The sequence below is a fragment of the Ictidomys tridecemlineatus genome, assembly GCF_052094955.1.
Source record: "Ictidomys tridecemlineatus isolate mIctTri1 chromosome 12 unlocalized genomic scaffold, mIctTri1.hap1 SUPER_12_unloc_2, whole genome shotgun sequence".
Lineage (NCBI taxonomy): Eukaryota > Metazoa > Chordata > Mammalia > Rodentia > Sciuridae > Ictidomys > Ictidomys tridecemlineatus.
In genome coordinates this window covers 65,680-81,555 of record NW_027520960.1, presented here as the reverse complement: position 1 = coordinate 81,555, position 15,876 = coordinate 65,680, and the positions used below count along the sequence as shown (strand labels likewise).

The 15,876-nt window shown below is 39.2% G+C and overlaps 1 protein-coding gene across 13 annotated transcripts in view; it reads left to right on the top strand.

The window, feature by feature from the left end:
- Positions 1-15,876, top strand: part of LOC144372296 (mitoregulin-like) — an 89,380-nt gene that overhangs the window by 53,023 nt on the left and 20,481 nt on the right. For 8 of the 13 annotated variants that reach the window (XM_078035670.1, XM_078035666.1, XM_078035667.1 and 5 more), the window contains exons 1-4: positions 9,851-10,008; positions 10,257-10,340; positions 10,436-10,610; positions 11,903-12,031. The exons of 4 other annotated variants lie outside the window; for them this stretch is intronic. In XM_078035670.1, coding sequence (XP_077891796.1) covers positions 12,000-12,031 — 32 coding nt within the window. In that variant the 5' untranslated portion in view covers positions 9,851-10,008; positions 10,257-10,340; positions 10,436-10,610; positions 11,903-11,999. Of the gene's footprint in view, positions 1-451; positions 596-9,490; positions 9,607-9,846; positions 10,009-10,256; positions 10,341-10,435; positions 10,611-11,902; positions 12,032-15,876 lie in introns of those variants that run through there. One more of the 13 variants, XM_078035653.1, reaches the window with a different exon arrangement.

The following is a 15,876-nucleotide window of genomic DNA, read 5'->3' as shown; positions in this document are numbered from 1 at the left end:
AAATTGTTTTCTATCTTAGACCAAAGTACAACTCATGTGCAAATTGTGTTTTGTGGGTATGAGTGGGAAAGCAGTTAAAGACTGTGTATCTGTCTGAGCACATTTGAGGTCACTAACCAACCCCATCTGTGCCTTAAATGTGCAGCCATCACTGCTAAAGGCAGGACCTAGCATTTTAGGTGAGCGGAGTGAGATGCAGATGATATCCCTTTGTCACCCTGAATGTTGATTTAAACTTTCAAATCCAAAATGGCAGATGGTCAACTGCACAACTCCCAGTTCTGACTTTTGGAAACAATTCTCTATTACTTGAATCAATGCTCTCTAAAGGATGAGACTTTTGAAAGCTTAATTAATGAATGAATGTCTCCACTTGCTTTATCTAAAATTTATTAAGTAAAATCTTTGAATACTGAACTCATGTTTCTTTTCTTATTCCTGTTCCTTTAAGACTTCACTATTGAGAATCCGTGGGATGATAAGTTGATTCTCAAACTTCTGTCTGGGCTTCCTAAACCAGTGAGTTCCTATCCAAATACTTTTGAGTGGCAGTGTAAACTTCCGTCCATCAAGCCCAAGACTGAATTTCAATTGGGTAAGAACTTTATGGGTGATATAGCTTTGAATTCTTGTTCATCCATGGAACGTTGATGGTGATTCATGTGTATGTGAGATTTTCCTCCTGTCCCCCAGCCCCAGTAAAGAGTTACAGCTACAGTATTGAGAAATCTTGTTAATCCATGGCTATAGAACCATGAGTGCTGTTGGACTGGAACCCATTTAAGTCGGAGATCTCTATCAAAGTAAAAATGCACGTGCTTAGGCTGGGGAAGCTCAGCAGCAGAGCACTAACCTGGCATGTGTGAGGCTGCGGGTTTGATCTCCAGAACTGCAAAATTTTAAAAATGCAGTTAGACTATTTAAGAATTTCTTACAGATTTTATAGTCAAAAACAGGCATTGATAACAAAATGAGGATTTTTTTTTTCCATTCTGACCACTTTTCAATATACTGAGGCACTAAGGACGTTGATAATAAGCACATGTGCAACTGTCACCACCATCTTATTATAAGTTTTTATCATCCAAATGGAAACTTGGTTATTTTTTTTTTTCTTTTTTTTTTTTTTTTAGTAACTGGTGCTTGAACCCAGGACCTCACACGTGCTATGCAAGGACTACTACTGAGCTACATCTTTGGCCTTTTTTATTTTATCTTGAGACAACGTATCCCTACATTGCTCAATCCAGTGTCAAACTTGTGATCCCCCTGCCTCAGCCTCCTAAGTAGCTGGGATTACAATATGCACCACCACACTTGGCAGAATGGAAACTAATTCTGTATGGACAGTGTGTGTTACATGTTTCTTAAGAAGAGGGATAGTATTATATACTCATTTGATAATATTTCTGGAAAACTCTTGAAGAATACTCAAAACTAAAATAGTTGGCTTAGTGGGAGTGGGAAAGTGGGTGGTTGTGGATAAGGTGAGAGCAAGGCTTTTCACACATAGAGCCGCCGTAGGCCTTCAGAACAATTGAGGGGCCATCAGAGTTCCCCATGCCTACCTCCCTGCCCCTCACCCAGATCCTCTGTTAGCGTCTTGAATAAGTGTGCCTGCTGATTGTGACAGTGATAAGCCAGTACCGGTATGTGGCCAAAGTCCACGATTTCCTTCGAGGTTCCCTGTACTGTGCGTTCTGGGGTTTGGAACGCTTGGCAGATCTCCTCACTGCAGGGCACTTCAGAATAATTGGCCTGCCTTGAGTCTCCTGTGCTTTCCCCTTCTCCCCTTCCTCTGCACCCCAGAAGCCCTGGCAGACACTGACTGGGCCCTTTATTCCACAGTTGGCCTTTTCTAGAATGTCATGTGTTTGAAATTACAGTTTGTAGCCCATCAGGCCATTTCCTGACACTTAGCAACAGAATTTAAGGCTCCTCTTTGCCTTTTCATGGCTTGCTAGCTTTTTTTGAATCACTGAATAGTCCCCACCGTCTGGATGGCCCTGTACCCCACAGCTCATTTACCCATTTACCTACTAAAGGCCACCTCATTGCTTCCAACTTTTGGCAATTATGAATAAAGTTGCTTTAAACATTGTATGTAGGTTTTTCTATGGACGTATTTTTAACCCATTGAAGTAAATACCAAGGAGTGTGATTGTTGGATTTCGAGGCATGAATATACACTCATCCCTCAGGTCTGCACAGGCTAGCTCTAGGAACCCAGTGGGTGCCAAAGTCCATGATGCTCAAGTTTCTCATATAAAATGGGTAGCCGTGCATATAACTTAACATATACTTTAAATAATTTTGAGGTTACTTACAATACTTTGTACAGAGTAAGTAGTTGATATGCTCTATTATTTAAGGAATAATGATTTAAAAATATTTGTACATATTCAATCTATAGTTGGTTAAGTTTATAGATTTGGGGACTGGGGATGTGGCTCAAGCGGTAGCGCGCTCGCCTGGCACACATGCGGCCCGGGTTCAATCCTCAGCACCACATATAAACAAAGATGTTGTGTCCGCCAAAAACTAAAAAAATAAATATTAAAAAAAATTTTCTCTCTCTCTCTCTTTAAAAAAAAAAAAAAAGTTTAGATCCTCATATACAGAGGGCTGAGTGTTTGCTTATATGAGAAAGTGCCAAGCTCTGCTGGTGTGGCCATATCATCTGTGTCTTTATCAGCAGTGAGCAAGAACTCCCTGCTACACCCTCGCAGCTTTTGCTGTTGTTTTTACCCTTCTGGTAGGTGTGCAATAGTGTCTCACTATTTCAGGGTGACAACAGTGATGTTCACCAGTGAGAGTGAACATTTTTTCATGTGTTTACTTGCTGTCTGCATACTTTTAATGAGCTATGTGTTCAGATCTTTTGCCCATTCTTTAATTGTCATATTGTTAAATATCAAGAATTTCTCAAATAGTTTAGATAGCAGTTCTTTATTAGATACTTGTTTTGCAAAGATTTTCTCCCAGTCTGGTTTGTCTTTCTATTTTTTTTTAAATTGTGTCTTTTAAAGCACAGAAGTTTTAATATTAATGAAGTCCAGTTTATCAGGTTTTTTTTTCCCCTACAGGTCATGCTTTTGGTGTTACATCGAAAAACTCATTGCACCAGTGGAAACTTAAATAGTCTTCTGTAATCTTTTCTAGAAGTTTTATAGTTTTATTTTTTTCCGTTTCGGTCTATGCTCCATTTTGAGTTAACCTTTGTGCAAGGTATAAGGTGTGTGTCTAGGTTCATTGTCACTTGTGCATGTCTGAATGCTTGGCACCACTTACTGAAGACACTGTTTCTCATGTTTGATCTTTTGCCCAAGAGCAGTTCTAAGTCTGTGTGGTTCTGTTCTGGACTCAGCTCTTTTCCATGGGTTTGCTTGTCTCTTGCCAGCACCACAGGGTTATGGTCAGTCTCAGAGTGGGATGAAGTCAGCCCTTTACTTCCTTCTTCCATCTCAATATTGTGTTGACTTTCTGGGTCTTTTGCCTTTCCATATAAACTTTAGAATCAGTTTGTTGGTGTTCACAAAATAACTTCTAGATTTTTATTGAGATTGCATTTAGTCAAATTGGGAAGAGATGACATCTTGACAAAATTGAATCTTATCCCTGTACATGGAAATCTCTCCAATTAAATCTCCTTTGATCTTTCATCAGAGTTTAGGTTTTCTCATATAGATCTGGTACATAATATATATTATTATCTAAGTATTCTTTGTTTTTTAATTTCTCATTCTAATTGTGTATTTCAGGAACATAGGGAAGTAATTGTATTTTATATATCTGCTTTGTGTCCTATAAGCTTTCTGAATCCACTAATAGTTCCAGGAGATTTTGTTAGTGTTGATTCTTTAGATAGTCCTGTCATCTATAAAGAAAGATAGTTTTATTTCTTCCTTTTCCAATCTGTATACTTATTTTTTAAAAATGTCTTATTGCTGGTCTGGGGATGTGGCTCAAGCGGTAGCGTGCTCACCTGGCATGCGTGTGACCCGGGTTCAATCCTCAGCACCACATACAAAGATGTTGTGACCACCGAAAAACTAAAAAAAATAAATAAATAAATATTAAAAATTCTCTCTCTGTCTCTCACTCTCACACTCTTTCTTTTTAAAAAAATTAAATAAATAAATGTCTTATTACACTAGGTGGGAATTCTAGTACAATGCTGAATAGAAATGATAAGAGACATCCTCACCTCATTCCTGACCTTGGGGCTGCATCTATGTAGTGTATCACCATCAGGTCTAATGCTGGCTATAGGTTTTGTACATGTTCTTTATCAAGTTGAAGTTTCTCTGTTGCTAGTTTGCTCAGAATTGTTATGAACGGATGTTGGATTTTATCAAATGTTTTTCCTGCATATGTTAATATGATCATGTGATTATATTATGTGATTATTCTTAGCCTGTTGGTATGATGGGTCAGGTTAACTGATTTTCAGATGTTGAGCTATCCTTGTGTTTCTTGGATCATTGCTATGGTTTGAATGTCCCCTTCAGATGTCATGTTTAAATTTAATTGATATTGTCACAGTTTAAGAGGTAGGATCTTTAAGAGTTGATTAAGCCATGAAGGCATACCCTTACGATTGAACTGAGGCCATTGTTGCTGGGTGGGTTAGTTGTAATGGGGGTTCTGGCAGGCCATCTCCCGCCTCACCCTCACCATGTGATGCTCCTACCATCTTAGGATGGACGATGAAGATCCTCACCAGTTCTAGCCCCTCAATCTTGGACTTGTCAGCTTTTGGAACTATGAGCCAAATAAATCTCTTTTCTTTATAATTTATCCAGTTCATAATATTCTGTTATAGCAGCAGAAATCAGACTAAGACAGTCGTGGTATATAACTTACTGTATACATTGTTGGATTTTACTTGCTAATGTTTTGTTAAGATTTTTACATTCATGAGAAGTATTTGTAGTGTTTCCTATAATATCTCCATCTGGTTTTGGTAACCTGGAAATGCTGACCTCATAGAATGAATTAGGAAGTATACTCTACCACTATTTTCTGGTAGAGATTATAGAGAATTTCTATAATTTCTTCCTTACAGATTTGATAGAATCTGTCAGTGAGTGCATCTGAACCTGGTGCTTTCGGCTTTAGAAGGTTATTAGTTATTAATGCAATTTCCTTAATAGATGCAGAACTATTCCAGTTATCTAATTCTCTTTATGAGCTTTGATAGATTTTGTCTTTCAAGGAATTGGTTCATTTCATCTAAGTTTTTCTCACTTGTGAACATTATGTTCTGAATACTCTCTTATTATGTCTTTAGCGTCCATGAGCCTTTCATTTCTCATTATTTGTGTCTTTTTTTTTCTTAGCTTACCTGACTTGATGTTTATCAATTTTATTAATCTTCTCAAAAACACAATTTTTGGGGTTTTCTTATTTTTCTCTATTGATTTCTTTCATAATATTTTCTTTTGTTTACATTTAATTAGTTCTTTTTTCTTAAGTTCCTAAGGTGGAACCTTAAATCATTAATTTTGTATCTTTTTTTTGTTATTTTTATTCTTACTTTTTTGTAAACAATTCTTTTTTAAAATGTGTTATTTTTAGTTGTATACTCTTTCTTCTTTTCTAAGTCCTTCATGAGACTTCTTCAATCCATGTGTTATTCAGAAGTGTGTTTAATCTCCCAAGATGTAGGGGCTTTCCAGCTGTCTGCGTTAATGGATCCCCATTTTAATTCCACTGTGGTCTGAGAGCAGACATTATATGATTTCTATTCTTTTAAATTTGTGAGGGTGTATATTACAGCACAGAATGTGGTCTGTCTTGGTGAATGTTCCAAGTCAGTGTGAGAATGTCATATATTCTGTAAATGTCATTCAGATCCAATTTTCTGTTTAATGGTCCATTTCTTTTTTTTTTAATGTTTATTTTTTAGTTTTAGGTGGACAATATATTTATATTTTACACAATATATTTATTTTTTTATTTTTATGTGGTGCTGAGGATTGAACCCAGTGCCTCACGCATGCCAGGCGAGCCCTCTACCAGTTGAGCCACATCCTGAGCCCCTTAATGGTCCATTTCTGATGGAAGGATATAGGAATCTCCAAGTGTAATAGTGATTTGCTTGCATTTCTATCAATGCATGCCTCATATATTTTCACATTCTTTTCATGAGATGTATACACAGCATGTCCTGTTGGAGAATTAACCCCTTTTTCATTCTGTAATGCCCCTTTTATGCCTGTTAATTTTCCTTGATCTGAAATCTGCTGTATGGAATTAATACAGCTATTTCTGTTTTCTTGAGATAACTGTTAGCATCCTATATCTTATTAACTGTTAATCTGCATTTGTCGTTATACTTTCAATGTGTGTGTTTTCATTGGTGGGTGAAGATCATTGGTGTTCTGAGTGATTATTGATATAGCTGGACTCATATTTCATTTGTTAGTTTTCTAGTCATTACACTTGTTCTTTGTGGGTTTTTTCCCCCCACTCTCTGCCTTCTTTGGCTTTGAATTATTTCATATTCTGTTGCGTCTCCTCTCTCAGCATATCAATAATATTATCTTTGTCACATTTGCAAGTGGATTCTGCAGAGTGTGCAGTTTATATACACTCAGAGCCAGTCCAAGTCCACTTTCCGATAGCACGTCACCCCCTCACAGCAGGGCCCACACCATGCGTCAGGGGTGTCATTCCCTCCCTCCTGCCCACCTCTTCTGTCATTGCTGCTGTTGGTTTCACTTATCCACTGGTATGCCACCACTAGGTGGACACTATTGTTTTGAACAAATGGGTTTTTGTTAGATAATTTAGAATAAGAAACATCAAGTATTTTACTTCACACTCTTTGAGTCTAAGTTTCTTTCCTATATTATCTTCCTTCTCTCTGAAGAACAGTGCACGTTTACCAGTGACAGATTCCCTCCATTTTTGTGTAAGAAAGTCTTTATCCTTCACTTTTGAAGGATAGTTTCATGAAGTAGAGCATTCTAGCTGGTGGTTTTTCTCTTTCAGCCCTTTAAATGTTGTACTGCACACTCTTGCTTGTGTGGTTTCTAAGGAGAAATCTGATGTACTTATCCTTGTTCTTCCGGAAGTAAGCTCTTTTTATAGCTATTTCTGTTTTGTAGCATTTTTCAAAATTTTCTTTGTCTTTGATTTTCTGCATTTTCTTTGTGATGTGCCTAGGTGTAGGTTTTTCTATCTGTCCTGCCTGGTATTCTCTGAGATTCCAGGATCTGTGGTTTGGTGTTGGTCTTGAATTTTTGAAAACTCATACTTTTTTCTTTTCAATTTACATTTCAGTTTTTCTCTTAGGGTGTCCTGGAGCTCACTGATTCTTTCCCTGGCCGTGTACAGTCTACTAAAAGACATTCTTGGTTTCTGGCACAGAGTGGGTTTTTTATTTCTAGCATTTCTTTTTGCTTCTTTCTGCTTATTTGACCTATTTGTTCTTGAAAATTGTCTCCTTTTTCTGTTAGAATCCTTAGCACATTCATAACAATTTTAAAAACTATCCTGGTCTGATAATGCTGAAATCTCTGCCCATTTCCAGTGCTTGCTCTGCCTCCTCAAGCTGTGTTTTGTCTTTTAATATGCCTTGTCAATTTTGTTGCTGGCCAGACCTGATGGACTGTGTAAGTGGAACTGAGATAGTTAGGCTTTGGTGTAACCTTTATCTGGCTAGAAGTTAAGCTGTGTTGTCTTCCCTGTTGCCTTTAAGGTTCCCTAGAGACTTTCTTTTTATACTAGGGATTAAACTCAGGGGCATTTTATCACTGAGCACATCCCAGTCCTTTTAATTTTTTATTTTGAGACAGGGTCTCACTAAGTTGCCTCCTTAGTCGCTGAGATTGCAGACGTGCACCAAACAACCGAGAGTCATCTTCTTAGATAATCTGAGGAGTACTGTCCTTCCCATTGCTAATTCCAGCATGGTGTCTGCTGTGAATCTCTGTGTCTTCCTCTCTGTCTCCCCACTTTGGGTGCAGCATTTTTCCCTCTGATCTCAGTTTTTTAATAGTTCAAGAAGAGCTGTTGAATTTCAGTTGTCCAGTTACTTTCTTGCCATAAAAGTGGAGTGACAGCTTTCAAGCTGCTTATGTGCTAGACTGGAAGTCACAGATTTTTTTTTTAATATATATTTGATTTTGAATGGGAGGATTATTTTTAGAATTTTTAAGAATCAAATGCAACATCACCATGGTCTTTTTCTCCAAAATCAATAACCCCAGTGTAACCACAAGGAAAATATAAACAAACCCAATTTGAAGGACATCTGACTAGTACTCTTTGGAACTATCAAGGTCAATTAAAAAAAAAAAAAGACAAGAAAAGTCTGAGACATGTCACAGCCTAGGAGTAGCCATGGAGATAGAATGACTAAATATAATGTATCCTGAAACACAGAAAAACTAGTGAGTCTGCAAGTGTGGATTTCAGTCAGCAGCAGCAGCACTCCTCGGTTGGTTCCTTGTCTATGACATAAGAGCCATGTGGGATGCAGAAACTCCGCTTTCTTGGCCACTTTTCTATCGATCAAAAACTATGTAAAATTAAAAGTTGAATTAAGTATTTTAAATTGTCTATTACAAATGTTGCTATCATTTTATTTTGCCCTTTTTATTTTAATTTTTTTGTTTTGTTTTAATAAAGTTTTATTTTTCCAAATGCACAGTTGCTTGGACCTGCTAGTGCATCTGCACAGCAACAGGGGCATCTCCATCTCAGTATTTCTGGTGTAAATTACTTGAGCTCTGTGCTTTGACACCAGTTTGAAAAGTCCTTTACTGAGGAGCTCCTGAAGGGCTGCCCTGGCCAAGGAACCGCAAGTCCTTATCCCTCGAAAACCCCAGCTGTGCTTAGAAGCTCGGAGTTGGGAATGTCCTTACAGAGTTTGTCATAAGTAGCTTTGTCAGACAAGACTAGATGTTGAACTTGCCCTGATCTTTGCCTTCGGACCACTTCTTCTTTTCAGCGTTGCTCCAGATTTATTCACTGGGCCCTTGCCTTTCTTGGCCGACCTTCCGGCATCTCTCTTCTTCTTGTCACCCTTGAGCAGCGTTGCAAAGCCTGGAGAGCAGCACCAGCTATTGGAGCCTGGTCAAGATGTCTTTTTTATTTTTATCCTATTGTAAAATGTGTTTATTTCAAAAAGCTTTATGTATCACTTCAGGGAGGATTTCTCCTGCCATCTGCCTGCAAGATGGGCAGCACAGGTGCTTCTCATTTTAAAATGCGAGAACCTTGATGGGGAGGCACTGAGTGCCCAAACCCACGCACCTCAGTGACCCCCGCAGGCTGCCCTGAACTTGGTAAGGGGGCTCTTGTTGCAGGTATTTACTTCCTTTCATCTAAGCCTGTAAAACATTTCCCAAGCAACTGTGGCCATTTTTATTTATGAAAGCAATTCAAGTACAAAGAAAATTTTACAAATTCTTCATTTGGATAAAGTCCTTAATATTTTGAGCCCATTTGTCATTTTGACACATTTATCTCTTCCCAGGTTCTTCACTGGTCTACGTCAATCACCTTGTTGGAGAAGGGGCCTTCGCCTAAGTCTATGAAGCTACCCAGGGAGATGTGAATGAGACCAAAAATAAACAGAAATGTGTCCTAAAGGTAAATGGTGCAAATACATTTTTGAACTGTAGAGAAATGATTTTCAGCCTCTTTTTTTTTCCTTTAAGACAGTGATGTTTTTATTGAGCAATTAAGAAATAAAACAATACTATGAGGATCTGGAATTGCTTTCTGCAGAACAAATCATAATGTCATTGCTTTCTCATGTCCCTTATTAGGATACTATTTTCCAGAATGTGACTCTGGATATAAATAACACATACCTGGTTTTGCTTGTAGGTCTAGAAGTCTGCCAACCTCTGGGAATTCTACATTGGTACCCAGCTGATGGAGAGACTAAAGCCAGCTGTGCACCACATGTTTATCAAATTCTATTCTGCCCACTTATTCCAGAATGGGAGCATCTTGGTAGGAGATCTCTACAGCTATGGGACACTATTAGTAAGTGTTCTGTTTTTATAATATGGATATGAATTTAAGTGCATTTCTGGTTTGTGCCTTACCCATATATTTTCTGGTTAGAGCTTTAGTTGGGGTGCTAAACAGGGGCAAAGTCCTTGACTTGAAATTTCATTAATCCTCATCCAACTCAGGATACCATTTGCATTGTTTCTAGAATGCCATTAACCTCTTCAAAAATACCCCCAAAAAAGTGATGCCCAGGCTCTCGTCATCTCTTTTGCTATCAGGATGCTCTACATGATTGAACACGTCCACAGCTGTGAGATCATTCACGGAGACATTAAGCCAGACAATTTCATACTGGGAAACAGGCAAGTGTGAACCTCTGAACAGGATTCTTTCCTGAACATCTAGCAGCCCTTTGTCATTTGTGCTCATTTCCTGTCCTGAATTGTATTTAATCTAGGTTTTTGGAACAGAACGATGAAGATGGCGATTTGTCTACTGGTTTGGCACTTATTGACCTGGGTTAGAGTATGGATACGAAACTTTTTCCAAAAGGAACTGCCTTTACAGCAAAATGTCAAACATCTGGCTTCCAGTATACTGAGATGCTCAGTAACAAACCATGGAACTACCAGGTACGGACCTAAAGTAAGAGGTTTGGAAAATTTTCCTCTGTTGAACCTACCAGATTTTCCAAATGAATTTGGAATCTTGTTAGTTTGAACTGGTCTCTTGGACACAGTTGAAGAAGAGATGGGGGCCAGGAACGTGGCTTAGAAGTAGGGCACTTGCCCAGTAAGCATGAGGTCCTGGGTTGACTCTGTAGCATTCAAAGAGAGAGAAGGTAGTAAAGGAGAGATGGGACTTAAGGCTCAGGGGAAGGGAGGGATGAAATTCTGTTCCTGAAGAGTACACTTTTCTTATTATTCACAAGAAGGAAAGCAGATATGTTCTGAGTTTGACCCTAGGAAAGGTATTTAATGATCTGTGAACCCTTCAGAACGAAAGTCTGCCAATTCCACTTTATATGTGCCTGTAACAGATATAAACTGCATTAGAGTATGTCACTCTCTTCCCATTTACCTTGACTTTACCCCTCAGTGTTGGCCGGGGTGGTAGGAAGGGGGGTGCAGAACTTGGTGCCCCTAATCCTCTCACCCTGAGCATCAACTGGCACCTTAGTAGGAGGTGCTGTATTGCGATTGGGCAGAGGGGCTGCTTGGTGCACCAGTGCTTGAGCAGATCACAGTTAATGCCGTGAACTTGTGCCCGGGAACTAAAAACCCAGCTCTCATTACTTAAATAAAAAGGTGACAGATTATTGATATTATCTTATCTTTTGCAACAATATAAATTATTTAAATGAAAAGGCTTGTGATCATAAAGCAGAATGTAAAGTTTAGCTGATTGAAGCTGTTCTTTAAAAATAAAAATACAGAATGCCAGCTTATGTATTCACAATCTGACCTTTATCTGTGAAATAGATTTGAACAGTCAGACCAAACATGACATTCTATGTCAAAGCCAAAGAGGAGGTAGCTGGGTGACATTAATGCCAGGTATCTTGGTTGTCATGCTAGGGTAACTGTCTTCAATTCCACACATCGTATGGGAATGGACCTGGAGACTAGAATACAGTGATTCGAGGGTCAGGTCATATATTTTACCTGCTAGTACTAGTAGTCTTTCATTGAAGTTTTTAAGTAGTTAAAAAAAATGCAAATATTTCAAATATAACTTTATGCAAAATTTACCTGAAATAACTGGGTTTGATTTTGAACAGACTATTGAAACTCTGTGTATGTATATCCATGTAAAAGTTTTCCTTTTTGTATTCTATGTATATCTTCTTAAGCTGTATTTTACAAATGATGCTTTGGAAATGGATTTGTACCACTATTAATAGGTTTTTATGTTTTTCTTTCAGATTAAGTCAAGGCCAAGTCGTGTTTCCTTGATCCTCACCCTGTGGAGCTGTAAGATGATTCCTCTCCCAGGAACGAGCATCCAGGTGCTCAGCAGACATGTTTGCCTCTGTCTGTTTGATGGCAGTAAGGTAAGCTCACTGAGTTGAACCATCTCACACAGGATGATGGAGAAGCCCTTGTGTGGTACCACACATTAAATGTGGAGTGCGCTGTGTGTGTGAGTGTGTGGTACCGCAGTGGGTTAACCCTGGCTCTTCAGTGTGTGATGTTGGTACACACACAGTTAACCCATCTGGGCCTTAGATTTCTTCACTTATGAGAGGGACTGGTACCTGTCTTCTAGTGTTGTGTACAGTTCAGGTCTAAGTATAGAGCATTGCATTTTTGAAAATGCAATGTATATCCAGCTCCCCAGGCAAGATATGGAGCATCGCCATTTCCCGTGAGGTCTCCTGGAATCCTTTTCTGCTCAACTCTTCCCTGATTCCTAAAAGACCATTTTTTACCTAATACCAAATGATAGTCTGAATGACTTCTAAAAAAATGATGTATCTTTCATGAGATGTAGCTTAAGTGGTGCTTAGGTAGAAATCCGTAGCTTTAATTGCATATACTAGAAAGAGGGAAGGTTTAAAATCAGTGATCTAAGCTGGGAACTTAAGAGACTAGAAATTGAAGAGTGAGTTAAACCTAAGAATGTAGAAAAAAGGAAATAACAAAGAGTAGAAATTAATGAAATAGAAAACAGATGGACAGAAGAGAAAATCAGTGGAGATGAAGGTTGATTCTTTGAAGAGATTAATAAAATTGAAAGATGCCCAGAAAGACTGACTAAGAAGAGTGAAAGAAAGCCGGGCGAGGTGGCACATGCACACCTGTAATCCCAGCAGCTCTGGAGGCTGAGATAGGAGAATCGCAAGTTCAAAGCCAGCCTCAGCAACAGTGAGGTGCTAAACCATACAGTGAGACCCTGTCTCTAAAAAAAAAAAAAAAAAAAAAAAAAATAGGGCTGGGGATGTAGCTCAGTGGTTGAGTTCAATCCCTGGTACAAAATAAAAAAAACAAAACCAAAAACAAATTATCAATATCTCCCATTGAAATAGAAACATCATTACTGATCCTGCAGACACTGAGGACAATAAGGGATATTATAAGGAATTGTATGCCAGTAAATCTGACAACATTGATGAAATAGATAATTTTATAAAAAACCATAATTTACTGAAACTGACATAAGAAGAAATAGAAAATTTGAATTTCTGTTTTAAAGAAATTACTTCTTCAATTAAAAAAATTCCTACAATGAAAAATCCAAGTCCTTATGGCTTCACTCTAGTGACTTCCCGCAAACATTTAAGGAAGAAATAATACCCATCTTATGCAAACTCTTCCAAAGAATAGGAGAAAACATTCCCTAACGTATTTCCTAAATCTAGGAAAAACATGACACCAAATGATGACATTACAAGACCAGTATCCTTCATGGATATAGAAACTAAAATCCTAAACAACATTCTCAAGTTGGATCTAGCAATTTATAGAAAGGACAGTAGGTCACGACCAGCTGGAATTTCTCCCCATGTTCAGATGTACACACCTGTGCATCCAGCATTGGACATGCGAAATTGTAATGTTATTTCATCATATTAGTAGACAAGAAAAAATCATGTGAACATCTCAATAAACAAAGAAAAAACATTGACAAATTCCAGTGCCCATTCACGAGTTTTAAGAAATCCCCTACAAACTAGGAACAGGTGGGAACTTCCTCAAATTTATAAAGAACAAGAAAAACCTAAATTTCTCTCATTGGCAGTGAAATGTAGAATTTTTTTTTTTTTTAGTCTAAGATTAAGAACAAGTCAAGGATGCTAAGAAATAAAAAGATAACTCAGTTTTTTAAATGAGCAAAAACTTGAACAGGCCTTTCAAAAAAGAAAACATGAGAAACAAATAGGCATATAAAAATATACCTAACATGTAATACATTATTAGGGGAATGTAAGAGTTACAGTGAGAGACCCACTTAGATGCTCCATACAAGAAGCCCACCTTAAATAGAAAAGGTAAGTTAAAGGGAGGAGGGTTCACTATTCAAGATATTAATGTCCGGCTGGGAATGTGGCTCTGTTGTTGAGTGCTTGCCTGGCATCTGCAAGGCCCTGGGTTCAACTCCCAGTGCATTAAAAAAAAAAAAATGTCAAACAAAGTAGATATATACCCAGTCACACCATGTTAGAGCTTCAAAACACATGACCTAAAAATTGATGGAACTGAAAAAAGAAATGGGAAAAGCCACCATTATAATTGGAAACTTCACTACTGTTCTCTTAGGAATATAGAACAAGCAGACAGAAGATGAGAAAGGATATTAGGAATTGATTAACCTATTGACAAACTAGGTAGGATCAGTATTGAGCAGCACTTCACCTCTAAACAGTAAGAAGCATGTTGTAAGTGCATGTGGAATGTCCACCAGTCTACACAGGTGGACCTGGGTCAGAAAATAAACCCCAACAAGTCTAAAATAGAGTTGAGAGCCAGGTATCGTATGGCCTTTGAGCACATGAGATTAAGCTAGATATCAGTAACAGAAAGATCCGTGGGCAAAGTCTTCAAATGCTTGGAAATTAACAGATTTCTAAATAATCAATGAGTCAAAGTGAAATTAGAAAATATTTTGTACTAATCACAAAGTGGAAGTGAAACAGACAGTCTGGTAGATGTCAACTAAAGCCTAGTTAGAGGGGTTCCCAGAGTGGGTGGGAGCCGCAGAAGAGCTCCTCACAGCCTCACCCCCTGAGCTGAGGAGCCCCAGGCCTCCGTGGGATGTGCAGGCAGAGGCCCTCTGGGGAGGGGACTCCAGGGGGAGCAGGGTGGCTGCCAGTGTGGAATCCTGACAGGGAGTGTCTGGAAGGCAGGCAGTGTGAGAAGCAGTGCGCGTCTGTCCTAAAAACAGCAGAGGGCACTGAAGGAGGTGACATGATGAGATTCATGTTCTAGAAAGATCTCTGGCTCCTCTCCAAAGAATAAATAGAAAAGGTAAGTTAAAGGGAGGAGAGGGCAGCCAGAGGGGACTCAAGTGGACCACTGGGGGCAGGGCCCTGGCATGGCAGGCAGAGGACAATAGGCATCATCTTGAAGAAGCAAAAATCTGGATCCAGCTTGCTTAGGATTGCCCCTGGCGCTGGCATTTGCACAACATGGGACCTTGACCTTGCTCTCAGGCTCCTCCTCTTGTACCTCTTGGGATCAATGTGAGCAAACTGGGTTATTATAAGTAAAGCATGGAGAACAACACATGGAGCATAATAAGTGCAACCAAAAGAGTGATGACGATTACAGCTTGGGTGGAGATCAGGTCGGGGGAGATGCAGGAGGCGGGAATCAACGGGATTGGTGGTGGGCTGAGTGTGGAGGGTGGAGGGAGAGCAGGTGTGGAGCGGGCAGTAGGTCTCAGACATCCACCCCTGGATAGACCATGGTCACACGCACACAGGTAGGGAGGCCTCGGGGAGGACTGCGTGTGGCGCTGCCCTGGTGGTTTTCTTCCACCTGAACTTGGAGTAAGGGTGACCACAGGGCTACTGTGCACAAAAGCACCACCGCAAACGCGCCAGGAGGTGTCAGCAGTGACCAAGAAGAGAGGACCTGCTGTACTCTCCTGTTCTCACGTGAGAACCGAAAACAAAAACTAGAATTTCACTTTAATAACAGAAAATATGGGATTCATTTTATATCCAGATCCTAGAAGTTCATTTATGAAATTAATTTTTTATCAGAGTTCGAAATCGAGAAGTTTTGCATCACATTTAATAGTTAGAAAATTGCATTATTTGCTCTTTGAAGGCTTCTTTAACAAATCTAGCCTATTACAAAGGAAAGCTCTGTTGTCGAGCCTGGGCAGTGCCAATCCAGGACGCCCTCCCAGCACCCACCGTCCTCGCAGGGCAGGTGCACCCACACCTTCAGC